At 53.2% G+C, this 21,323-nt stretch overlaps 1 protein-coding gene and 1 long non-coding RNA gene across 2 annotated transcripts in view; one reads left to right on the top strand and one right to left on the bottom strand.

The window, feature by feature from the left end:
- Nucleotides 1–251: 251 nt before the first annotated feature.
- Nucleotides 252–20,270, bottom strand: MAP1A (microtubule associated protein 1A). Its single transcript, XM_032343483.1, has 7 exons — nucleotides 19,989–20,270; nucleotides 18,925–19,026; nucleotides 10,923–11,005; nucleotides 10,517–10,657; nucleotides 2,119–10,279; nucleotides 1,748–1,968; nucleotides 252–1,548 (listed from the first exon to the last, which is right to left on the bottom strand). Exons 1-7 carry the CDS (start codon nucleotides 20,224–20,226, stop codon nucleotides 1,393–1,395), a joined length of 9,102 nt encoding a protein of 3,033 aa, XP_032199374.1. The 5' UTR covers nucleotides 20,227–20,270; the 3' UTR covers nucleotides 252–1,392.
- LOC116590984 overlaps nucleotides 19,310–21,323 on the top strand; it is a 26,674-nt gene continuing 24,660 nt past the window's right edge. Inside the window, exons 1-2 of the long non-coding RNA XR_004285797.1 lie at nucleotides 19,310–19,633; nucleotides 20,742–20,811. This is a non-coding gene — a long non-coding RNA (uncharacterized LOC116590984). The remainder of the gene's footprint in view (nucleotides 19,634–20,741; nucleotides 20,812–21,323) is intronic.

The raw sequence follows: 21,323 nt of genomic DNA, 5'->3' as shown, positions 1-21,323 counted from the left end.
GCTGGGAACTATAGCAGGGAAGTGTGGGGAGGAGCAGAGCACAGCAGCACAGGGAGGGTGGGAGCTAGGAAGAACACAGGCCGGCTCATTTTGGTTTCCACACAGTCATTTGGCAGAGAGCGCCCTGGCGAGTGTCTGGATTTCTCAGTCCGGCAGTAGTCTGGCAGGGCTGCTCATTGGCTTGCTTGGGGAGAGGTCCTCTCCTGGGGTGTTCTGTGTTTTTGTGTTTTTTTTTTTTGTTTTTTTTTTTTAGCCAGTTTTCATCTTACTCAGTAGGAGTTCAGCTTTAGCTCAGCTTTGTCTCCTTCCCTTCCTCCCTTCCTCCCTCTCATCTTCCCCAAGTTCTCTGGCATGGCCTCAACCTCCCAGATCCTCTGTTCAAGAGTTTGGGGCTGGAAAGGCAACCAGTGTTCCCATTTCAGCTGCAGGATGGTATAGTGGAATGTTGGGGGAGTCACACATTGCTGGGGTGTCAAATGTTGGGATGTCAGGCAGTGGCTTATTTTTAACCCATTACACACCAGGCCACAGCAGATGACCACATGCAGAGAAGCCAAGCAGGGGACGAAAAGGGATGAGGATAACTGGAATGGGTGGGTGAAAACTTCAAAAGGTCAGGGAGCTTGGACGAATTCAGGGATTGGGGCTGGGCTCTCCTTGCCCCTTTGTGCTGCCCAATAGGCCTGGTCTGAGCACAGCTCTGGGATGTGAATGGTATGAAGCAGGGACTGGGAGGATAAGCAACTTTCTTCTCTCACCAGTCTATTGGTCAAAAGAGCTTCAAGTTTTGGACTGAGACATTCAGATATGGAGGGAAGCAGTGGGATAGTGTAGCAGTGGTGGATCCCTGGACCCCTGCTGGAACCTAGACCCTGGTGGGTAAGGGAATGGAAGATGGAGGAAAGAGCGCAGCTCTGGGCACCTCACTGACAGAATCCTGCCCCCCAGGTCACATACATTACTACTGGAGATCCTTCCTTAAGATGCTAAATAAATAGAGATAAAGAGGTCCCCGGGTCTGGGGATATGATCTCGCTCCATGAAGGAGGAGGTTGCTGAGATCCACCCTTCCTCCCCCCGCAATACAAACTCTTGGTAGTGTTAAGAGAAGGGGTACTCTGGGGTTCTCAGGCATCAGATGATCTCCTATCCTAATTTTTACCCTCCTTCTACCCTCTCCCTGTAGCCTTTGGTTTTGAAATTCCTTTCGGGTATGGATGAGGGGGAGGGACAACCCTTCCACTTAGCCCAGCCCAAGTTCCCACAATAAGACATCCTGTCCCATCTCTCCCACCCCAGCTCCCACGTCCCTCAACCCCAAAGGACTCAGCAATAGCCATTCTCTAAGGGAGCTGGGGGAGCAGATCCTTGGGGGAAAGGAGAGTAGTTCTCTCAGAACTCAATCTTGCAGGCTGGGAAGGACTCATCCTGCATGACCACGGTGCTGCTGCTAGCCAGGACCAGGACGTTCAATTGTTGCTGCTGCTCATGAGTCTGCTGGTACCACTCACGAGTCACCTCTGTGTCATGAGTAGGGATCAGAGTCACCTAGGAAGGAGACAAGAAGTGCCTGATGTGACAATGTGAAGAGAAGTGAGGAGGATGGGTCATCATGCCTGATGGTCTAGGAAGTAGTCCCACTGTCCACAGAAAGGGCTCAGTCCTTTTATGAATAGAGACTGTGTTCCACTATTGCCTCTGAGTAAGCTTCGACCAGACCTCCTCTTCAGCATCCCTTGCCACTCACCTGAAGATTCTCCCCCCACTGGGCCTTGCCCTCCAGCAACGCATCCAGCACAGCCCGGCTCGGCTCTCCATTGACAGGGTCATTCCCACTGACCACATAGTAGGATGCACGCACTCGACGGAAGAAGTCAAGGTCAGCAGTCTTGCCACTGCAATGATTTGGGATATAGGCGAGATCCACGTACACAGGGGGGCCAGAGCCTCCTTTGGAACCCAAGGCGGCTGTAGAGATAAGCCAGGACTCATTGGAGAGGTAAAGTAGAAAACTTTTAGCAATCTTCTTCCTCCCACAGTCCCTCTACTCCTGGAGTTTTTGACCAGCCACACCCAACCCCAACCCACCAACTCTCCCACCTTTTATTTTATACTTACATGATCCTGTTTTGAGTCCATTGACTAGGCCTTTGGACATGGGGCTGTGTCCATCCTTTTCCTCTGCTGGGGTGACCTGGCTTGGAGTGCTGCGTGGTCGAGGTGGGACCCGGGATGCTCGATCTGCAGGCCCTTTACCAGGGGTGGGTGAACGTTTTCCCCGAAGATCCAGACGCCGGGCAGGAGATGCTGGCTTGGCCCTGCCTGGGGCCCTGCGCCCTACTCTCCCCTGTGCCTTCTCCTTCTCCCGTAGCTTTTCTACCCTCCCAGATTCTGAGCTGAGCCCCTCAGGGTCAGCCATGCACACATCAGGGCGAGGAGGGGATGGGCGGGGGTCTGGTTGAGGGATAGGGGGTGGGTCATGGCCAGGCCTGGGATGGTGAGTTCCACTGACCCCCCCAGCTTTGTCCACAGGCAGGAAGTCCCCATCTTCATCTGAGTCGAGGGCTGCCTCAGCTGTGATGGACGGACACTCCTCAGTTTCTGGTGGAACATCAGAATCTGATTGTGAGGAGCCTGAGTCACTGGCTGATGTTGGGGGTGTCTCATCAGCCACAGGGCATGGGCCCCCTGTGGCCCCTGGGCCCCCTGCCCGGCGCCGTCCCCCTCTCCCTACTAGCCGAGCTTCTTCACTTGAGAGGTCACCTTCATCAGTGGATTGGGGCAGAGGGGGGTTCAGAAAGGATGGGGAGAGTTCCCCACGGTGTGGCCGAGGCTCAGCAGCACATCCCTGGGGCCCAGCCTCAACCTCAGGGGAGACACTCCTGGGTTGACCTCCAGAAGCCCCTCCAGGGCACAGTGGCTGCTCAGGGGAGAGTAGCGCCTCAGGCCGGGAACTCCTCTCCGCTCCCTCAGGCCAGTCCCCACGTTCCCAGGCAGGGCAGGTCTCAGCTGCTGCTTTCTCAGCCTTGGCCAGGGCAGGGCCTGGGGGATTGGGGCTGGTTTCAGTTGGGCCATTGGTGGCACAATCGCCAGAGGGACTCTCGGAGGGGCTTGACTTCTTCGTGGGGGTCCCTGTGCACTCCAGGTGGCAGGGCAGAGTGCTATCATCCGTGTCTCCAGGCAAGCTTGGAGCTGGAGCTGGGGCCAAGTCCAGTGAAGGTGGGGGTGCTGGGCTCAGAGAAGGGAGATCCCAGATGCTGTGGGCAGCTGGTTCCATTCCTGGGATCAGCTCTCCGGACCCCCGTTCCGCAGCCTCCAGGCCAGGAGGGAAGCGCTCAGCCACACTTGAAATCACAGGTGTGGTGGCCTCTGAGGAGGAGCCTTCAGACAGGGCTGGTGAAGCAGGTCGTGGCAGACTGGAAAGGAGAGGAGCCTCGGGAGAGCTGGGTGATGGAAGCTGGGGCAGCGAGGAGTCCAAGCTGGGGGCCTTGGTCACTTCTAGATATTCATCATGCCGGGCTCTGGTGGGGGGCCCCGGAGCCAGAGCCAGAGCTCGGTCCCCAGAGAAGGCGAGGGAGCCACAGGGTGCCGAGCGGGGTTCAGCAGGAGAGGGCAGCTGTGGAGGAGCTGGCTGCAATGAGGAGAAGCCAAAGGCTGAAGCAGGGAAGTCCAGGCTGGGTCGGGTAGGACCTAGGTGTGAGTCTGAGGGAGGGCTGGAATGTACCTCACTTTCAGGCCACAATGTGGGGGGCCCTGCAGAGACGGGGTGAGGGGGACTTGGGGACTGGGCCTCTTTCTCTGGCTGTTCCCGAGCCCCCTTCTCCAGCTCCGAGTCACTAGTGCTATCTTCCCAGTGACCCTGGCCTGATTCCTTGGGGGATGGGGTTCTCCTGTCTGGGCTACAGCTCAGGATATTACCATTAAGAGCAGGGCTTGGGCCTTTGCTCAGTGGGATAGGAACACGGGGGGGCACTGCAGGTGGGGTAAGGCTGGGCTCCACACTCGGTCCTGGCTCAGGCTCCTGTCTGGGGGGTAAAGTGGGTCCTGCCAGGGCTGCATAGCTAAAGGTTGGAGTGTCAGATTGGAGACTCTTGGGTGAGACAGGAGATGAAAGCTCCTTCTCTGCAGACGGGTTTCGGCCAGCAGCCTCTTCCTTGGCTGAGATGTGTGGCAGCCAATCCCCAGCTGCCCCAAGCGGAGGCTCTCTGGTGGGGCATGCAGGACCAAGCCCAGTGAGCATCATCTGCTCATAGATGTCTGCATACTGAAAACTTCTCTCATCAGGATAGGGTGTGGGCTCTCTCTCCTCGGGCTCCATCTGCTCAGGCTCCTTGGTGGCATGGCTCTCGCTGGCCGCTGGGACCTTTGAGTTTTGAGGGCTGCTGCCAGGAGCACCAGTTCCACCTTCTTCTTCCCTTTCTCCTTCAGCCTTGCGGTAGTCCTTCCCCAAGGGGGAGTATGGCCCACCTTCCAACTCCGCTGCTGCCTCTTGCACTGCCGTCACCACACTGTCATACTCAGCTGTGCCCCAGAAGGGCGCAGGAGTGTGTGGCTCTGGGGCAGGTGTCGGGGGAGCTGGAGCTGGGGAGAGGGGTGCAGGGGGCAGGGGTCTGTCCTTGGGCACCCATGGTGGGATGTCAGCCAGCCACGAGGGGGTGGTGGGTTCGTTCCTCACAGGAGGCATGGGCTCAGGCTCTGGGATAGGGCTTTCCTGTCCTGGGGCTGGAGGAACCCTCTGTCCAACCATCTCAGGTGGGGAGGCCGGAGGAGAAATGATCTCAAAAGGAGAACGGGTCAGCTTGTCCTCTTCCTCTGGTGGCAGCCCAACTGGTGACTCAGCAAGCCAGCGCTCCACCTCCAGCCCCTTCTGTGATGAGGGATCCTGGAAACCCTTGAAGTCTGAAGCCCAGGGGCTCTGGGGCGCATGCTCCAGTGGGGGCACTTCTTGTTCATCTTCCGGCCCTTCATCGAGGAAAGTGCTTTCCCTCTCTTCTGTGTACGGTGGCCGGGCCCCCTGGCCATCCAGCTCATGAGGAAACCATACCTTGCGCTCACAGCTCAGCTCCCTCCAGTATGTGTCCTGTTCCAGGCCCACATCCTCTCTGCCCCTCCAGTACCTGCCCTCCTGCTCAGGAGAGGTGTCCTCCCATGTCCGAGCAGCCTCTTTCTGTTCTCCAACTGGCTCCACTCTAGACAGGGATGTTTCTTGCCACTCCTGGACCACATCCCGCTCCTTCCCATGCTTTTCTCCCTGATCCTGGGCCTTGTCCTCCTGCACTGGGCTCTCTTCCAGACCCAGAGCTCTGGTATTTTCTAGCAGAGCTTCTTCCTTCTGCTGTATGGCCTCAACTTTTTCTCGAGATTTTTCCTCTCGGATCTTCTCCTTCTGTTTCATGGTTTTATCCTCCTGCACTGGGCTCTCCTGCTCCTGAGTTTTGTCCTTGTCTTCCAGAGCCTTGTCTTTCTCTTCAGCAGCCTTATTGTTTTGTTCCAGAGCTTCAGCCTTCTGTCCCAAGGCCCAGTATTTTTGTTCTAAGGCCTCATCCTTCTTTTCCCAGGCCTTGTCCTCCTGTTTTAGAGTCTTGTCTTTTTGTTCCAAGTCAATGTCTTTTTGTTCTAAGGTCTTATCCTTCTGTCCATGAGCCTTGTCCTTCTGTTCAGGGGCTTTGTCTGTCTGTCCTAAGGCTTTGCCCTTCAGTTCAGGGACCTTGTCCTCTGGAGCCTTGTCTTTATGTTCAGTGTCTTTGACTTTTTGTTCTAAGGTTTCATCTTTTTCTTCTAGGATCTTGTCCTCCTGTTCTAGAATTTTGTCTTTTTGTTCTATGTCTTTGTCTTTTGTTTCCAGGGCCTTGTCCTGGAGTCCTAGGACTGTGATCTTTTGTTCTAAGTCTCTGCCTTTTTGTTCTAGACACTTATCTTGCTGTTCTACAGCCTTGTTCTTTTCTTCCAGAGCCTTATCTTTCTGACCAATGGCTGTATCCTTTTGCTCCACAATATCCCTCTGTTCCAGAGTTTTGTCCTGCTGTAAGACTTCATATTTTGGTTCAGGCCCCTCGTCCCTCTGCTCTGGGGTTCTGTCTTTCAACTCTGAAACTTTACCTTCCCATTCCATGGCAATGCCTTCCATGGCAGGGCTTGGCAAAGACTCAGGACTCTTGGTGAGGGAGCTCTCAGGTGTCAGAATGTGTTCACTCGGGCTGCTGATCACACCAGGTGAATGCTTCCCATCTCCCAACAATGTAGAATGGAAGAAGGGGCTGGCAGGTAATTTCCTATCAGGGCTCTCATCTGTGGTGTCTGCCAGAGCAGGGTATGCAGTGGTTCCATCTGGGAGAGGCGACACTGGGGCTGCATGGGGTTCTGGAATAGATGCAGGCACTAGATTGTGAGAAGTGTCCTCAGCCTGCATTAGAGGCCCCTTTTCTTCCTTTCCAAGGCTTAGTTCCCCAAACTGGAGGGTGCCGAGATTTTCTGGAGAGAGCTGCTTAGAAGAGATATCCAGAGAGGTCTCCTTGCTGGGACTCTCTTCTGAGAGAGAAAGTGACTGGGTTTCTTCTGGAGATACCTCTGGCCAAAGGTCTTTGTGTAGCTGCTGCTCTGTCAGGCCAAAGGGAGACCTGGGGATGGCTTGTTGGTGGGCTGTATCTGGGGAGACCACACTGAGTATAGATACGGACTCTGCATCTTCAGGGGAGAGGCTTTGGTCAGGAAATTGGAGCACTTCATCTTTCTGAGTTTCACCAGGTTCTTGGAGTGATGTTCTCAAATCTCTGGGAAGGGCTTCTGTTCCCAGAATTAGGCCTGGGGGCTCTCTTGCCTCCACAGTCTCAAAGACTATTGCTTTGTCCTGTTCTGGCAACAGCTGGATAGTGCAGCCTGTATGTCCCCCAACAATGCTGACAGGTGCTTCCTGGGCAGGGGGATTCCTGGGAGAAGGCAACTTTCCCTCCTCCTCTAGTGCGACCTCTTCAGGCCCTGGCTTAACTACCTGCTCTATAGCATCTTCCTTGCCCACACCTGATATACGCCTAGTTCCTCCCCAGGAGCCTGCTTCCTGGAAGTCTTGGGGCTCAGACTTTTCTTCCACTGGGGACTGATGAAAGGGTGTGTGGGTGGCACTGGGTGGGCCAGATGGTGGAGGAGAGGCCATCTTCACTGTGCTATCATCTGGGCTGAGGCAGCGCTCCTCCACTTCTCCAAGGATTGGTTCCCCTGGATGTAGGGTATGCCCAGGGGCACCAAATATCGGAGCTCCAAATTGACTAGAAATTTTCTCAGACTTCTCTGCATTTGTGGTCTCCTCCTCTTCCTCTTCCACAGCTTTCTCTCCAGGCAACCCTCTCCCTGCAATCTCTCCTTTCTTCTCTGACTCCCCAGTCACAGAGAAATCCTCATAGGGTGGTGATTTGAAGCCCTTGTCTTCTTCCAGTGAGGAGGTGGGTGAGATGGTTCCAGCCGATGGCACATAGTCCAAGCCCTGAGTGGCTTCAGTGCGGGATGAGGGGATGCTTGTGACCGTGTCAAGCAGCAGGGAGCTCTTGCCTGTCTCCTCTGTCTGGGGAGCTGTGAGCGACGCCACAGACTGGTCCTCAGCCACGGATGTGGCAAAGGAAGAAAGCTTGTCACACTCAGTGATTGAGGTGGCCGAGGACACATGCTCCTCTTCAGCCAAAGGGGCGGCCACCATGTTGGGGGGGTAGGTGAGTTCAGTCTCTGGCACTCCGTAGCCTTTGCTGGAGGCAGTAGGAACAGCACTGTCTGTAGGCTGGCTAGCTTCAAAGGGGCCAGGACCTTCAGCCCCAGGGAGGTCATACGTACTTATAGGAAATCTAGGTGGAGCTGGGCGCTCTTCTGGCTCGTCATGAATCTCCTCATCTGAGATGGTCTGCTCTGTCTCTGAGTAGCCAGGGATTGTTTCATCCTGGATGTAAGAGACATGTTCAGTGGCTCCTGCAGGTGTGGCCAGGCTACTTAGGAAGGACGAGGTCTCCTTCTCAGGAGCTTTGCCCTGGAGTCCTACATCCCGGCCCCCGAGGGCCTCCCTGCCCCTTGGAGTTACCTTCAAGGCTTCCTGCATATGTTTTTGGTAAAAACCCTCAGCCTTTGTCTCTTCCTCTTCCTCCTCATCTGAAGGGTGCAACTCCTCCATTTCTTCTAACTCGGCCTTCTCTATCACATCCTCCTTTACCTCGGGTTCACTTTCCTCTCTGGCTTCTGTTCTATCAGGGAGCCTCTCTGTTTCCTTCTGCTTCTTTTCCTCCCAGGTCTCTTTCTCTTCCTCTGTTTCAGCCCCAGAGTCTGGGCCTCTATCCTTGCTTCCTTGTTCTTCAGGGACATCTGAGACAACCTCTTTCTCCTTCATCATAGGTTCTTCGTGTTCCAGCCGTGGGACAGAGGGTGGTATGCCCTGGCCATTTGTGCTCGGAGGTCTCTCCTCTGCAGTGTCTGGAGGGAATGGTTTCTCTCCTAGTCTTGTGTCCCTTTGTTCAGCCAGCAACCCCCTCTCCTCACGCTTCAGCTCCTCAAAGTCCTGTGTGAGGTCCTCTGGTGAAGACAGAGCCAATTCCCTGTGCCCACTGACTACTGGGGGTGGTACAGCCCCCTTCTGGGCTGGGGGTGTCCGGGGCTCAGAAGACAGCTCCTTCTCTGCACGAGCAGCCCGACTCTTGTCCATTTTGACCCTGCCAGGGGCCTTGGCTTTGTAGAGGGTCTTACGAACCTCAGGGGTAAAGGGCTTAAGGTCTGGCTTGGAAATTTTCTTGACCTCAGGTTTGGTATCTTTCCTCTTCTCCTCCTTTTTGGCATCCTTCTTCTCCTCCTTCCTTCCTTCATCCTTCTTGAGCTCCTTTCTCTCCTTCTTGATCTCTTTTTTCTCTTTGTCTTTTTTTTCTTCCAGCTTTGATATCTTTTCTTTCAGGTGCTTCTTCCCCACCTTGTCTTTGATCAGCTTTCGCTTCTCTGCCTTCAGGGCCTCACTCGACTCTGTCTTCACCCTCTCGGGCTTCATAGGCTTCTCTGGGGGCTTCTCAGATGACTCCTTTATTTTTTTCTCTGTCTTGGCTAACTCCTTGGCCAGTTCTGAGCGAGCTTCCTTGGCTCCCTCTTCAGCCACCTCCTCCCGTTTCGCCAGCTTGCTTACAGCTGGTTTGGCAGTGGCCTTGAGGCTCTCCTTGCTGTCAGCCCGCTGTTTGATTTTGCTGGGTTTGAGGTTGGCAGGCACTGCACCAGAGGCCAAGTCCTTCTGTGTAGCCACAGGGTACCGCAGGAAGTCCAGGTGCCTCAGCTTTTCCAGGCCTTCCAAGATCTTATTCTGGGGAGCATTCCCTGGAAAAAGCACACGTACAATCTTCTCAGTGGGGTTGGCTGGTAGCCAGACTACCAGAGCAGTGATAGAGGTCAGGTAGGGCACCGAGATCTCAGCCTCCTTCCCATTAGCCAGCACAATGCCTGTCTTAGCTTTACTGTTGCCTGCCCACTTTTGCATGAGGAACTGCATCTCCTTGCTGTCCTTGACAGGGTTGAGGACATACATGTCCAGCCGGCCCACACCCATTTTGTGAAAGAGGGTCAGTGGCTCAATGGTGTTGCTGACCACACGGTAGAGAGGTTCGGCCTGGATGCCCAGGCGGTTTAGGTGTTGCAGAGTGAGGCAGGCCTCCTCAATGCTGCGCTTGGCTTTCCGGGAGGCATCAGGCAGCCGCAGTTTATCTGGCACGTTGAAGAAGACAACTCCAAGCTCAGGGGAGATAAGATTCTTCACCCAGTCGCTGTAGCTACTAGAGCCCTGGGACTGCTCCTCCTCCAGTTCTGCCACTTTGCGCTGCAGGAGTCCATTGATGCCTGGCAGGTTGTCTGCCCCGATGTGTGTGAGCAACACTGAGTCAATGCGGTCCAGGTGCCGCACCAGCTTCCAGAAGCAGGACTTGCGATCAGAACCACCATCCACCAAGATGTTGAAACCATTGACAGCAAAGAGGGCAGAGTCCCCGCGGCCACCAGGGAAGATGTAGCAACAAGGCTTGGAGAGCTTGAGGAAGCCCCCTGATGTAGGGGGCTCTAGCAGGTCAAAGGGAGATGGCACATCCACAGTCTCAGAGACATACTCGGAGAACTCGGCCACACCATCCATGGTGGGCAGTGTGGGCTCAGGGTTTAGTCGGAGGTGCAGGGTCTCTTGGGAACTGGATAGTCCCAGCTGGCTCCAATCACCCTCCCCTAAGCAGGAAACAGTGAGGAAGGCCTGGATCCCAGGGTCTCTATTGCTGAGCAACTGGGCAATCTAGAAGAATGGGAGACGAAAGGCTGATCAGGTGAGGTAGAGACCTGGGGTTGTCTTAAGCCAACTTAGATTCAATCTGCTAGTCTCCATTGCTTTGTGAGGGGATTTCCTCTTACCTTTCTGCCAGCGTTCCCTCTGGTCAAGCAACCTGAGATTTTCCCATGCTTGGATCCCTCCCCACAGCTCTAGTCCTACCCCATATTCTGTTCCTCCCAGATATGCAGATGTGGAGCTTACCTCTGGGTTGTGAAGGACCTGGGCAAAGTTTTGGTAAGAGTAGGTACCGCTCTGAAGGATGAGGTCTCCCCCGGGCTCTAAACTTTGCCCACTCAAGATTAGTAGTTTGTGAGCTGATGGACTGCTAAGGAGATGGTGAACCTGGAAGGGAAAGATGGGAGTGTTCACGGATGGAGGAAACCCAGGGATGGGCCCTGGTTATTCCTGCTTGCCCTCAGTACTGCTAGGACACATTCCCCACTTGTAGGCCCACAACATCTCTAGTGTGGGGCTGGGGAGCATAGGGCAGCTTAGATGGTTCAAAGCCAAGTCTAGGCACTTTGGGCCTTCCAGCAGTAGTACTGGCAGAGGCGGGTTATAACATTTCCAGCGAGCCCTAGTGGCAAAGCTCAGGCCCTGATCTTACCTCAGAGCTGATGCTGTCGGCACTGGGGTTTACCAGGATGATGGTCTCTAGGATCTCACTCTGGTGGGAGAGGGTCCTCTGGCCTGAGGGAGGAGAGATGCAGGATTTTGTATTAAAGAGTGGGTATAGACTAAAAGGGAGAGGCATTGTGTGGGGCAAGAGAGAAAAGAATATAGTATCATAAAATGGGACTAAGGGGAAAGAGAAGCCCAGCTAGCCTTAGATCCTGCCACTCTGGATACTGCTGAGTAAGGTCTAGGAACTGGCTCCTCCAGCCCTTCCCTTTCAGGGTTTCCTCCTCCCCTCTCACACACTGGCAGTCTTCTCACTCCCTTCATCTGCCACACCCTCTGCCTGCTCAGTCTGGTACCCACACCCCCTCAGCCCGGAACTTCTGCCTCAGGCTAGCCTATTGACAAGAAGCTTTTGTCCCTCTGGAGCACTAAGCTCCTGGTGCTGCCTGGGGATGGGGGGCTCAGCTGGAGGGAGGGCTCCCGGGATCATGATCCTTACTCAGCTCTCTTCTCACTAGCCTGCCTCTGTCCTAGGCTTTCATGCCAGTAGACTCCCTGGAAATAAGGACATAGACACTTCTTTGCAGTGTCTACAGACTCCCCATCCTCTTTTCCATCCCCTATCCAAGGCCAGAACTCCCATTCCAAAAGACTCAGTTTCTATCTCTCCAAACCTTTGGGGTTTTACAATTCAAAAAGGAGAAACAGGACTGTAATTTCTCATTCTGTTTTCTACTTCCTCAGAGGCCAAGCCTGCACTCAAAACATACACACAATCATACTATTGCCACCACCATTCCCTCTCCCTCCTCACCTCCATATCCTCAGGCACAAGAGAGGCCTGATTCACTGCCCCACAGCCCATCCCCTGTGAACAGTGTCTCCTGTCATCCTTACCCCTCTCCCACGGACCCTTTGCCATGGAGACGGAAAGCCACAAACTGGAGTTAGGAGCCCACCAACAAGAAACAACCAAGGATGGAGAGATTCAGGGTGTTTCCCACGCCATGGAGAAAGAGAAGACAGCCTCAACTCCCCTATCTACTTTCCTTCTCCAGACTCAAGGGAAACACCAAGCAGTGCAGCAAAAAGGTGGCGGGTTCAAAGATAAGGGAGGAGGATGTGGCCATCCCCTGCTCTGGGCCTTCCTAGCTGCTGCATGCAGACTTGAACACTTGGCCTGCAAGGGAGCTATCTGGGAGATAAGGGTGGAAGAGCTCATAACCTTCCCCTAGATTATGTGATCCAGCTCTCTCCTCTTTCTGGGGTTTGGATGAGAAAAGCCTGGGGCCAGGGCCTTTGTTAGGAGGACAAGCCCTAGTGCCAGGATCAGGCAGATCTGGCAGCTTGGGGCCAAACTTGCAGCTACAGGGAAATGAGCTGTGGATGGGGTCAGAAGAAAAAACCTCACGTAAGGTGGATGTGGGTAGGGCCCAAAAGGAGTTCAAGGGTTCTTTTCTATTAACTTGGCAACTGAAGGAAGCTTTGATGTCAATTCAGAGGATGAGAAACACATTAGAGACAGGCTGGGGCAGGGCTTGGGCTGGTGAGGGGTATCAAGGTTCAGGGAAGGGCCAGGCTAGCCATGGTCTGGTCATAGGCATAGGCAGTTCCTGCACTCCCCACAACACAGATGCACAGGCCCAAACAGTCAAGCTAGGATGGTCTGAAGAGAAATATCTGTGGTACAGACTGATTTGCTTTCCTCTTCCTCCCCTTAGCAGCCCATTCCTCATAGTCCCCTGTGTATGACCATTAGACTTCTCTGATCCCTGTTCCTCACCCATGTGCTAATTCTGACTGGCAACGAAATGGTCTGTATCCTGTACCCCTCCTTTTGAGGCCTGGGAGAAAACCTGATTTCTCCCTTCTGCTCCCTCAGCAATCCCACTGAAGGGAGTGGACTTGTTTTTCCTTTTTCTTTGGAAGGGACTTCTTGTGAGGCAGGGGCGCTTGCCTCGGCCAAAGCTGGGGTGGAGGCGGGCCCGGGTGCTGAGGCTGAGCAGGCAGGAGGGCAGGTGTCTCCGCAGTGAGGCAGAAGGGGAGGGGGGGCCGCTTGGGCAGCTGCAGTGTGCCGCAGTGTGTGAGTGTATGCGAGTGTGCGCGCTGAGCTCAGACTCCAGCTCCGCCCCCACCCCCCACCCCAGCATGACAAGTCATTTTCTTGGCTGCCTCTGCATGGGGTGGGGGGGGAAGCAGAGAGGGAGAAGAAACTGGCGCCTCTGTTCCAGAGCCCCCATCTTGGGAAGAGAAGCAGAGATGGGGTGGGGGTGGGGCTGAGACTTGGAACCTGTGAGGTTGACAGGACTTGGGAATGCAGGGCAGCTGCTGGGGAGGGAGTGCTAGCAGCCCGAGGGAGCCAGAAGTGGGGGCTTAGAGTCTCAAGCTGGCCTCGGGGAATGGGAGCGGGGAGCCCACTGTGAATAGGTTGGTCTGTGAAGAGGAGAGTGCCACGTCTTAATGACCCTTTACTCCCTTTCCTTCCCACCGCCCCAGTGTCCACCACCTTCCCTTACTTGGCAAAAGCTCGCTATTCTGCTCACCCCCAGCATAGAAGCAGTTGAGCAATCCAGCAGCTGACACCAGAGACCCTCCCATTAGGCGCAGTCCCGTAACATCCGCCTTTCCTTCATATTCTTCTGCTTCTGCCCAAAGACATAGCCCCTAAACTCCTCCAGCACCGCGGGCTGCCAGACAGAGCGAGGGACACCATCCTCTGCTGCTGACCCTTTGGTGATGTCTCCCGCCCCAGCCCAGCCTGAGAAGGGACTGTCACAGTCCCGGGTCCAATGGCCTCCACCTGGTCATGGGTCCCGGCCAACCCCACAGCCAGTAATGTTCATCTTCCCTCTCGGTTCCCCCACTTTGCCCATCGTGCTGGGCTAATTCCAAACAAACCAGATTAGGTATCAACTCCTTTCCCGTTACTACGGCAGCATCCCCCCACCCCGCCCCCAAGCAAAGCCCTTTGGTTAGGTTCTTACCCTGGGGTGTGGGCGGGAGCCCCTCATGGAGGCTGCAGCTCCGGCCTCAGCCGGCAGCTTCAGGGAAGAGTCTGCCGCACTTGGGGTGGGAGTGGGGGGGGGCGCTTGATGGGGAGGGCGGCGCCTGGGCGGGACGAGGGGCTGGTCCATGACGAGGCACTGGAGACTTAACTCTTTCTTTGCCTTCATCATGTCATGCTCTGGGGCTTCTCTTTGGCTCTGGGGGGCTGTGGAGTTGTCTAGCAGTTCAAAGAGCCCAGGTGGTTTCCAATGGTCCACAGGGCCCTTCTCCCCCCCGATGCTGTTTAGTCAAGAAAGACCCTTTTAGCATCAGTCAACAGCCCTGTTCTAGGGCACACTGCAGGGACACAGGAGGTATGGGCTGCCTGGCCCTCCCCCTTTCCTCAGGAACCATCTGCCACCTCTCCCTTCAGACCCAGGGAATGACCTTCAGTTCCTGGAGGAGCAGGAGACAAAGGGACTAGGGACACGCAAGAATGAAGAGTGGACCACTTGAGATGAAGGCTGGGGAAGGGTTTGTGCTGAGCTCTGTGGGCTTCTGAGCCACAGCTGCAGAAACCCGGGGAGGGTAGAAATAAGTCTCATTTTAGATTGCAGGGTAGGTTGAAATTCCAGAGTGGACACTTGTCCCTAGCCCATCCGGGGTGGGGCACAGGGATTCTGGGAGCTGCTTGTAGTTCTATGTCAGTGCAACACCACACAGTAGCCACACTAGCACTGATACTTGGAATTCTCGGGTCATTGGATCTGAAGAGGCTGGATGGTTTCTGCCACTCAGTGGCCATTCTGCCACTCACTGCCATTCAGTGAAAGAGTTAACAGGGACCAAGGAGAATAACCAGGGTCCCGGGCCCAAGCAAGATTTACTTACTATAGGCCAATTATTAAGTGCAACATAAAGTACGTGTTTGGGTTAAAAAAAAAAAAAGTCTTATGACTTTGTAGGGTCTTGTGTCCCTATACTCTCCCTGTCTCTGTACTTTTTTATTTCTCTCTGATGTCTCTTTCTTATACTATCTTAATCCTTCCAATGTTGGTCCTGTTTCCTTTAGTCTCTACCTCTGTCTCAGGAATCAAAAGACTCAAAGGGAGGCTCTTGAGAGCTCTAGCACAAGGTTCCAATCCTGTGATGCTCATGTTCGCAGAGTCCTTCCTCGCCCTCTTCGCATCCATCAACCATCCCCAGTCCTGGACAACTCCTAATGCCTTCCACACATTGACATCCACCCACTCAAACCCAAGCACCAGCCCCACCCTTGCCCCAGACTGCCAAGAGCTGCTTTTGAAGGTCAGAGAAGCCAAAATAGTCTCTGCTCTCAGCATCTCCCATTCCCCCCTTAACTGTAGCCAGAGGAGAGGAGGAGCTGAGTCACCAGAACTTGGTGGGGGGGGGGGGGGCGGAGAAGGGAGAACAGAGGAGGAGGAATCCTTGCTCAGATCCGGAGATGCAAAGCAGCAAGATGGCAACAGCCCCATTTGGATTGAGGAGGCCATCTGCAGAGATACACAACACAAACCAGGCTGAGTTCTGAGCATCACAAAAGGAAAACTCCTCCCTTCTTCAACTTCATATTTCTTATTTCTTCCCACCTCAAACCTTCTATCTTCTACCTGCTTTCTAGGGCTCTCTGGAGTGTGCTAAGAAGGAAACTTAAGTAAACATTTGGCTTGAGAACAAAATAACATATCCCAGCCCAATGCAGAGCCCATCCTTATTCTCAGCTGCTGCCCCCAAGGGCCACACCCTGGGCATAGTTCCAACTCACACTAGAGTCTTCCTTCAGCCCTCACCCTCTGAACAGCCACCCACCACAACTGACCCTCCACCTGCTGTAATTCCTAGGGTCTCGGCAATGAAATGGTGAGATGCCAAAGAGAGAAACGCCTGAGCTCAGACTCAATATGCGACTACAAGTCCTGGATTTGAGACCTGACTCTACCATTTTATTAACCATGCTGTTAAACAAGCCACTTAACCTCTCCAAAAGCTTGCTTCCTGAACTATAAAATGAGCATAGTGTTAATACCATCTAATAATGCAGGGAAGAATGAATGGCATAAGAGATGAAAAAGTACTTCATTCCTAGAATCCTGAACCTGCAGTGCACAAATGCCCCTGGAAGTCTGTTTCTCTTTCATGGAGAATTTATGACCAGGGAAATCCTAAATCAGAATCTCAGACCAGACCAGCTCTAGAGTATACCCTTAGCTCCCAGGCAAACCCAGAATTGGAGATGTCTGCAGGAAGGGACTTAAAATACTACTCATGTTTACTGCTTTCCCTTTTCAGACAGCAGTGCAGACCCCCAGTTGTAAGGGTTAATGAGCTACTATATTAATATAGAATGGCTTTCATGTTTGCAGAATAACAGAACTAACACTTCAGAGCACATCCGTGGAGAGTCACACAGAAGGCCTACAAACTAATCCTTCAGTATGTTTCTTAAAGTCTTAAAATATCAATCATGAATTATAAATTTTGAAAGTCTCTTCATTTCCTGTAGGTGCCCAATAGAAGTATCAGAGTGTTGTTTAAACTCAGTTTTCCATGTCTTAATAGTTTCTGGGTTTGTTTTACAATGCTTGGAAGCTCCAGATTATCTGCAGAATTTAGAAAGGAAGGCTCCAAGTCACCACTGGAGACTTTCTGGCGCAAAATTCACCTTGTAAAGCCTTTACCAGATTTGACCGCTAGAAGGAGCTGGGCCACTGACTGTCCATCAGTGGGTCCTTCCTTGTCTGTGTTCCAGCAGTGAGGAGTGGAGAGTGGATAGGAGTGAGTGCACTTGCCCTGATGCTGTAGGATACATGTTTTTCCCTTTCTTGGCCATTTGTCCCAGGGCTGAGGAGAGGTGAGAAGTATGGTGGCCTCGCCTGTGGGGGTGGGGGCAGAAAGGATTAAGTCATAACAGACTAGCATATATCCTTAAGCCCATCCCAGCAGCCTGGTTCCCCTTGCCTCTCTTCTGACGGGAGGCTGAAGGGCGGGACAATGTCTGCAGCTGCTCTGAGCTGACTGTTGTTTGTGGGGACAGCTGAAAGAGGAGCCAGCAGGGGTGGGGCTGTGGCTGTCTTGAGCCCTGTGGGTTTTTCCAGGAAATTCTCCACTGTTCTCCAGGGACATAGACGGGCCACCATGAAAATGTCCACACCTAAAAAAAATTCAGTATGCTAAAGTGAGCATTGGGACTATTGCCCTATGCTCCTCGGGAACACTATGGTAAAACTCTTTGATTAAAAAAGGTCAAGCGGGCGCCTGGGTGGCTCAGTGGGTTAAGCCGCTGCCTTCGGCTCAGGTCATGATCTCAGGGTCCTGGGATGAGTCCCGCATCGGGCTCTCTGCTCAGCAGGGAGCCTGCTTCCCTCTCTCACTCTCTGCCTGCCTCTCTGCCTACTTGTGATCTCTGTCTGTCAAATAAACAAATAAAATCTTTAAAAAAAAAAAAAAAGGTCAAGTAAGTGTTTATATAGTAGCGCCCATTTCTGAAAGGTGCCTGAGGGTAACTATGCACCTCTCTGTTAAGTTTCTTCCCAAGGATCTCCGAATGTTAATCTGAAGAATGGGTAAACGTTTTGGTTTAAGTTCTGTTCATTCTTACACCATTCCAGAAAGCAGCCTACTTTTAAATTTCTGTTCGGAGGACAAAGTTAGAGAATTCAGTGTAAATTGTCAACATCAGCAGATAACCCCCAAACTTCAATACAGTCATTCATTTCAACTGCTGCCATCTCCTTATCCAGCTTACACCAGAGATCCTAGAAGTAATAAACAGCAAAACTGTCGATTTTCAATCATCAGTGCTAATGGAGGGAGCCATGACATGACTAATTCTAAAGAGAAGGCAGTCTCAAAACAGTGAGTAGCTAGCTTCACAGGAAGCCAGTCACATGAAGGAGATGCCAGCTTCATTTTTTTAAATGCTGCACACACTCCTAGGATAATGGAATGTTAGTCATATTAACCCTCTCATAGCCTCTTTCTAGGAGCATCTCTAGAGGAGTCAGTGATCAGGGAAATGACTAAAGATGGGGCAGTTAGCAGGAGGAGTATGAAGAGAAGGGGAAGTGACTATCCACTACACTGGCTAATTGAGAACTATCTGTATAAGATATGATTTCAGTCATTTGGTGGCAGTGACTTTTGAGTGGTTGGATTTTACATTCCATAAAGGCACTGGCACATGAACTGGTGTGTCAGCATTTACTGATATCATGACCAGATTCCCACCACTTGTATAATGGGATATAGGGCTTTCTGCAGTCACCCTACAGATACTGACATGGAATGATAACTCCTAAAATATTTTCTTAAATCCCTAACCCATTTTTCCCACCCAGCAGAATGGGAAACTGAATCCTGTGAACTTTGATCTCAGAGCCAAATCTGAGTGTGACCAGCTCTTGTGGCAGCAAATCCAGGAGACCCTGCTTCCACCCTGGATTTGATGGCGCTCATCAGCCTTTGGTACCTGGATTCTGCTCTGCTCTGGAGATCTGTTGGCTGAACCAAAGAAGGAACCAGAAATCCTGAAACCACAGGCCATGCAAACTGAGGGAAAGGCGCTAAACAAGGACCTGGGAAGGTGACTGGGGGACTCACAGTTCTCTATAAAGGGAAGCAAGAAGGCTAGGATATACAGAAAGGGGAACACAAAAAGAGTGGATTTTTGCATAGGGGATGATTGATCACTCAAGAGAAGTACCTCATTCCCTTAGTGCATGTCAACAGCTTTCCTTAAACCACCCTCTTCTCAGGTAGACATTCTGTTCTTCAGGCTCCCTCCACCATTATACCATCTGTCTGCAAAGGGTACTGGATATGCAAGGATAGCTTTGGAGCTTTGCAACTTACCCCTCAATAGTACCTCCCTTCTGCCCAACCCAAACCTCTCACAAAGCCAGCTCTGCCAGAGAGACTGGAACTCTGCTCTTCTATAACCAACCCTCACCCAAAGAACTGAAACAAATGACACTAGTCCTAACCTTTGACCTCTGAGGAGAAGTGAGCTAGGTGCCGGGTGATGAAGAGTCTCAATTGTTGGTTCAAGTCAAAGGATGATAAGTCAATGTTCCAGGAGAGAATCCCTGTGAGAGAGAGAGAGAGAGAAAAAAAAAGAGGGCTCTAGATAAGGTCAGTGGAGGTGGCCTTAGGGGAGTACTTCCAAAGCTCCAGAAGAGGCAAGGACAGCGAGAGGGTACGGATTGCCATGATCAGCCTCAGTGACGTCTTTAAGAAAGGTGGCTGGTACCTATGTCTATTTTCCATCTCGTGCCTTTCTTGAGCTTTGCCTCAGCCAGAGAGAGAAGGGCAGAGTTTAGGCTAAACTTGGTCATTAATGAGTTTGTATATAGTCATTTTCTCGCAGAGTTGCCCAGTTGGGATAGAAGTGACAAGGGCCGGTTCCCAGATATTGGGGGCTGCCTTCCTGGTCTTTACAGTTAAATAATATTCTAGACTCTCCTTCTATGCCCTCTCCTTGCCTCCACCCCTCCCGGGCTTGCTTCCACCCGCAGGTGGCTCCGCAGCACTGCGCCATAGGCAGGCAACTAGAGAGGGAGGTGAGGACTGAGGAGCTTCTGGCCACGAAGGTCACTCTGGCAGTTTACCGCTGGCACTGAGAGATTTAAGATTTGTCTGCGGCGTTCAGAAAGCACCTTGTTCCTGTTCAGAGATCCTAAAGAAGAAACTAAGGTAGGAACATGGACTCTGCAGGGGATGGTGAGGACCCTCAAGACATTTGACCCGAGACACTGCTAGTGGGAGGGGTGTGACCAGGGTGGCCCCAGGGGAGCAGAGCTCCCTAGCCTCCGGGAGATTGCAGAACGCCATGGGATGTGCGGCAGGGATGAGGAAGCGAATGTTAGTAGCTAGAGACGATATGGACGCACGACATGAAAGATGCAGGTGACCAGGACTGATGATACAGGTTAACAGGGAGAGCAGATCTCAGTCCGTGCAACCTAGGGATGGAGAATGCAGACGTACACAGATGGCTGGGAAGCACGGGATGGAGGATGCCCCAATCAGGGCCAGGACAGCGGCTCACCTTGTTCAAGGTGGGCCCGCACGGCCCTCAGCTGACTTTCTGTACCGATATCACCGATCACGATGAGCAAAGAGTGTTTCCGCAGGTCCCAGCGTGCTGCCGCCACTGCGGCTCCGGCCTCGCACAGTGGCTCCGCGGGGTTCTGAGCCAGGAGAGAGCCGGGGCTTCGGAGCCCCAGCCCGGGACTTGTCTCCATGGCAACGCCGCTAGGCCGCCCAGGCCCAGCCTCGGTCTCCATGGAAACGCCGCTGGAGTGCTAGGCCGGCAACGTCCGCTGCAGGGAGAGTGTGCGCGGTTCTTAAAGGCCGGCGGCAGGACCCGTTCATTGGCTGCTGCCTGTCAGGGGGTGGAGCCTTGGCGCCGCAGGGGCCGGGTTGGGGCAGCGGCGTTCTGGCCCTGCGGACACCCGCGGCGGCAGGGTGGTGGCTGCCCCTGTCTTCCCCATCTCGTTTTTTCCATACAGAGCTCCCACCCCGACTTGGGCAGGGGTGGGGCTCTGAGGGACCGGGTGGAGGGGCGAGTCGGTTGCCTCGGCGCCGGAAGAAGCTTCTAGTTAGGATGTTTCCCGAATAAGTACTGTCTGGCAATTCCGCAGCCTCGCCAGAACTGAGGGGAGCCATATTGTCCCTCCTGTCTGTCTCCCAGTTTGTATCGTTGTCTCCATCTGTGCCGGTGTATTATCATTGTCTGGTGCATTTTTTTTTTTTCCGGTCCTAGATTCCATCCTTAGTTTACTTGTCCTCATCTCCCCAGGCCCGGGGAAATCTCAGGAAGGCTGCGCAGTATTGGAGGGACAGAATGACCTTCCAGCCCTGAGTCCCTGGTGAGTTGTTATTCCGAAGATAGTGTTTGGCTAGTCTCCATCTCTGCTGAGTGCAGGAGTCCAGTGCAATGAGCTCAGACTGCAGCAAGGGGGATTTGAGTAAAACGCACCCGACTACGAGTAATGTGACACAGTGAGTCTGGTAACCTTGGGAGACAGTGGTGTTACTTCCCCCAGGGATTTCTCAAAACAGAAGGGGCAATGTTTGAACCGAAGAGGCTGACCAGTCCAAAACCCAAGAACCGGAGATGGGAAAGAGGACTGAGGAGGCTGGCACTGTTAGATGACTGACTAGAACGTCCTTAGGAAAACGGTGTGTGCTGTTTAGTCTTACCTCCCCTGTTCCTCAGTGTGTCCCCATCACTTACTCTGCACTCCAGCATCTTTTACCCAAGAATTGGAATCATTCTGTACATGTATGTATCAGAGAACCTGTCTTTTGTGCTTGGGCTCCAGCAGCACTTTTGGGGGGTGGGGGGGGGATTGGGGGATAGTACAGGGTAGAAAGGAGC

This window comes from Mustela erminea, chromosome 5, assembly GCF_009829155.1.
Source record: "Mustela erminea isolate mMusErm1 chromosome 5, mMusErm1.Pri, whole genome shotgun sequence".
Taxonomy (NCBI): domain Eukaryota; kingdom Metazoa; phylum Chordata; class Mammalia; order Carnivora; family Mustelidae; genus Mustela; species Mustela erminea.
This window is presented reverse-complemented; position numbering and strand designations above follow the sequence as displayed.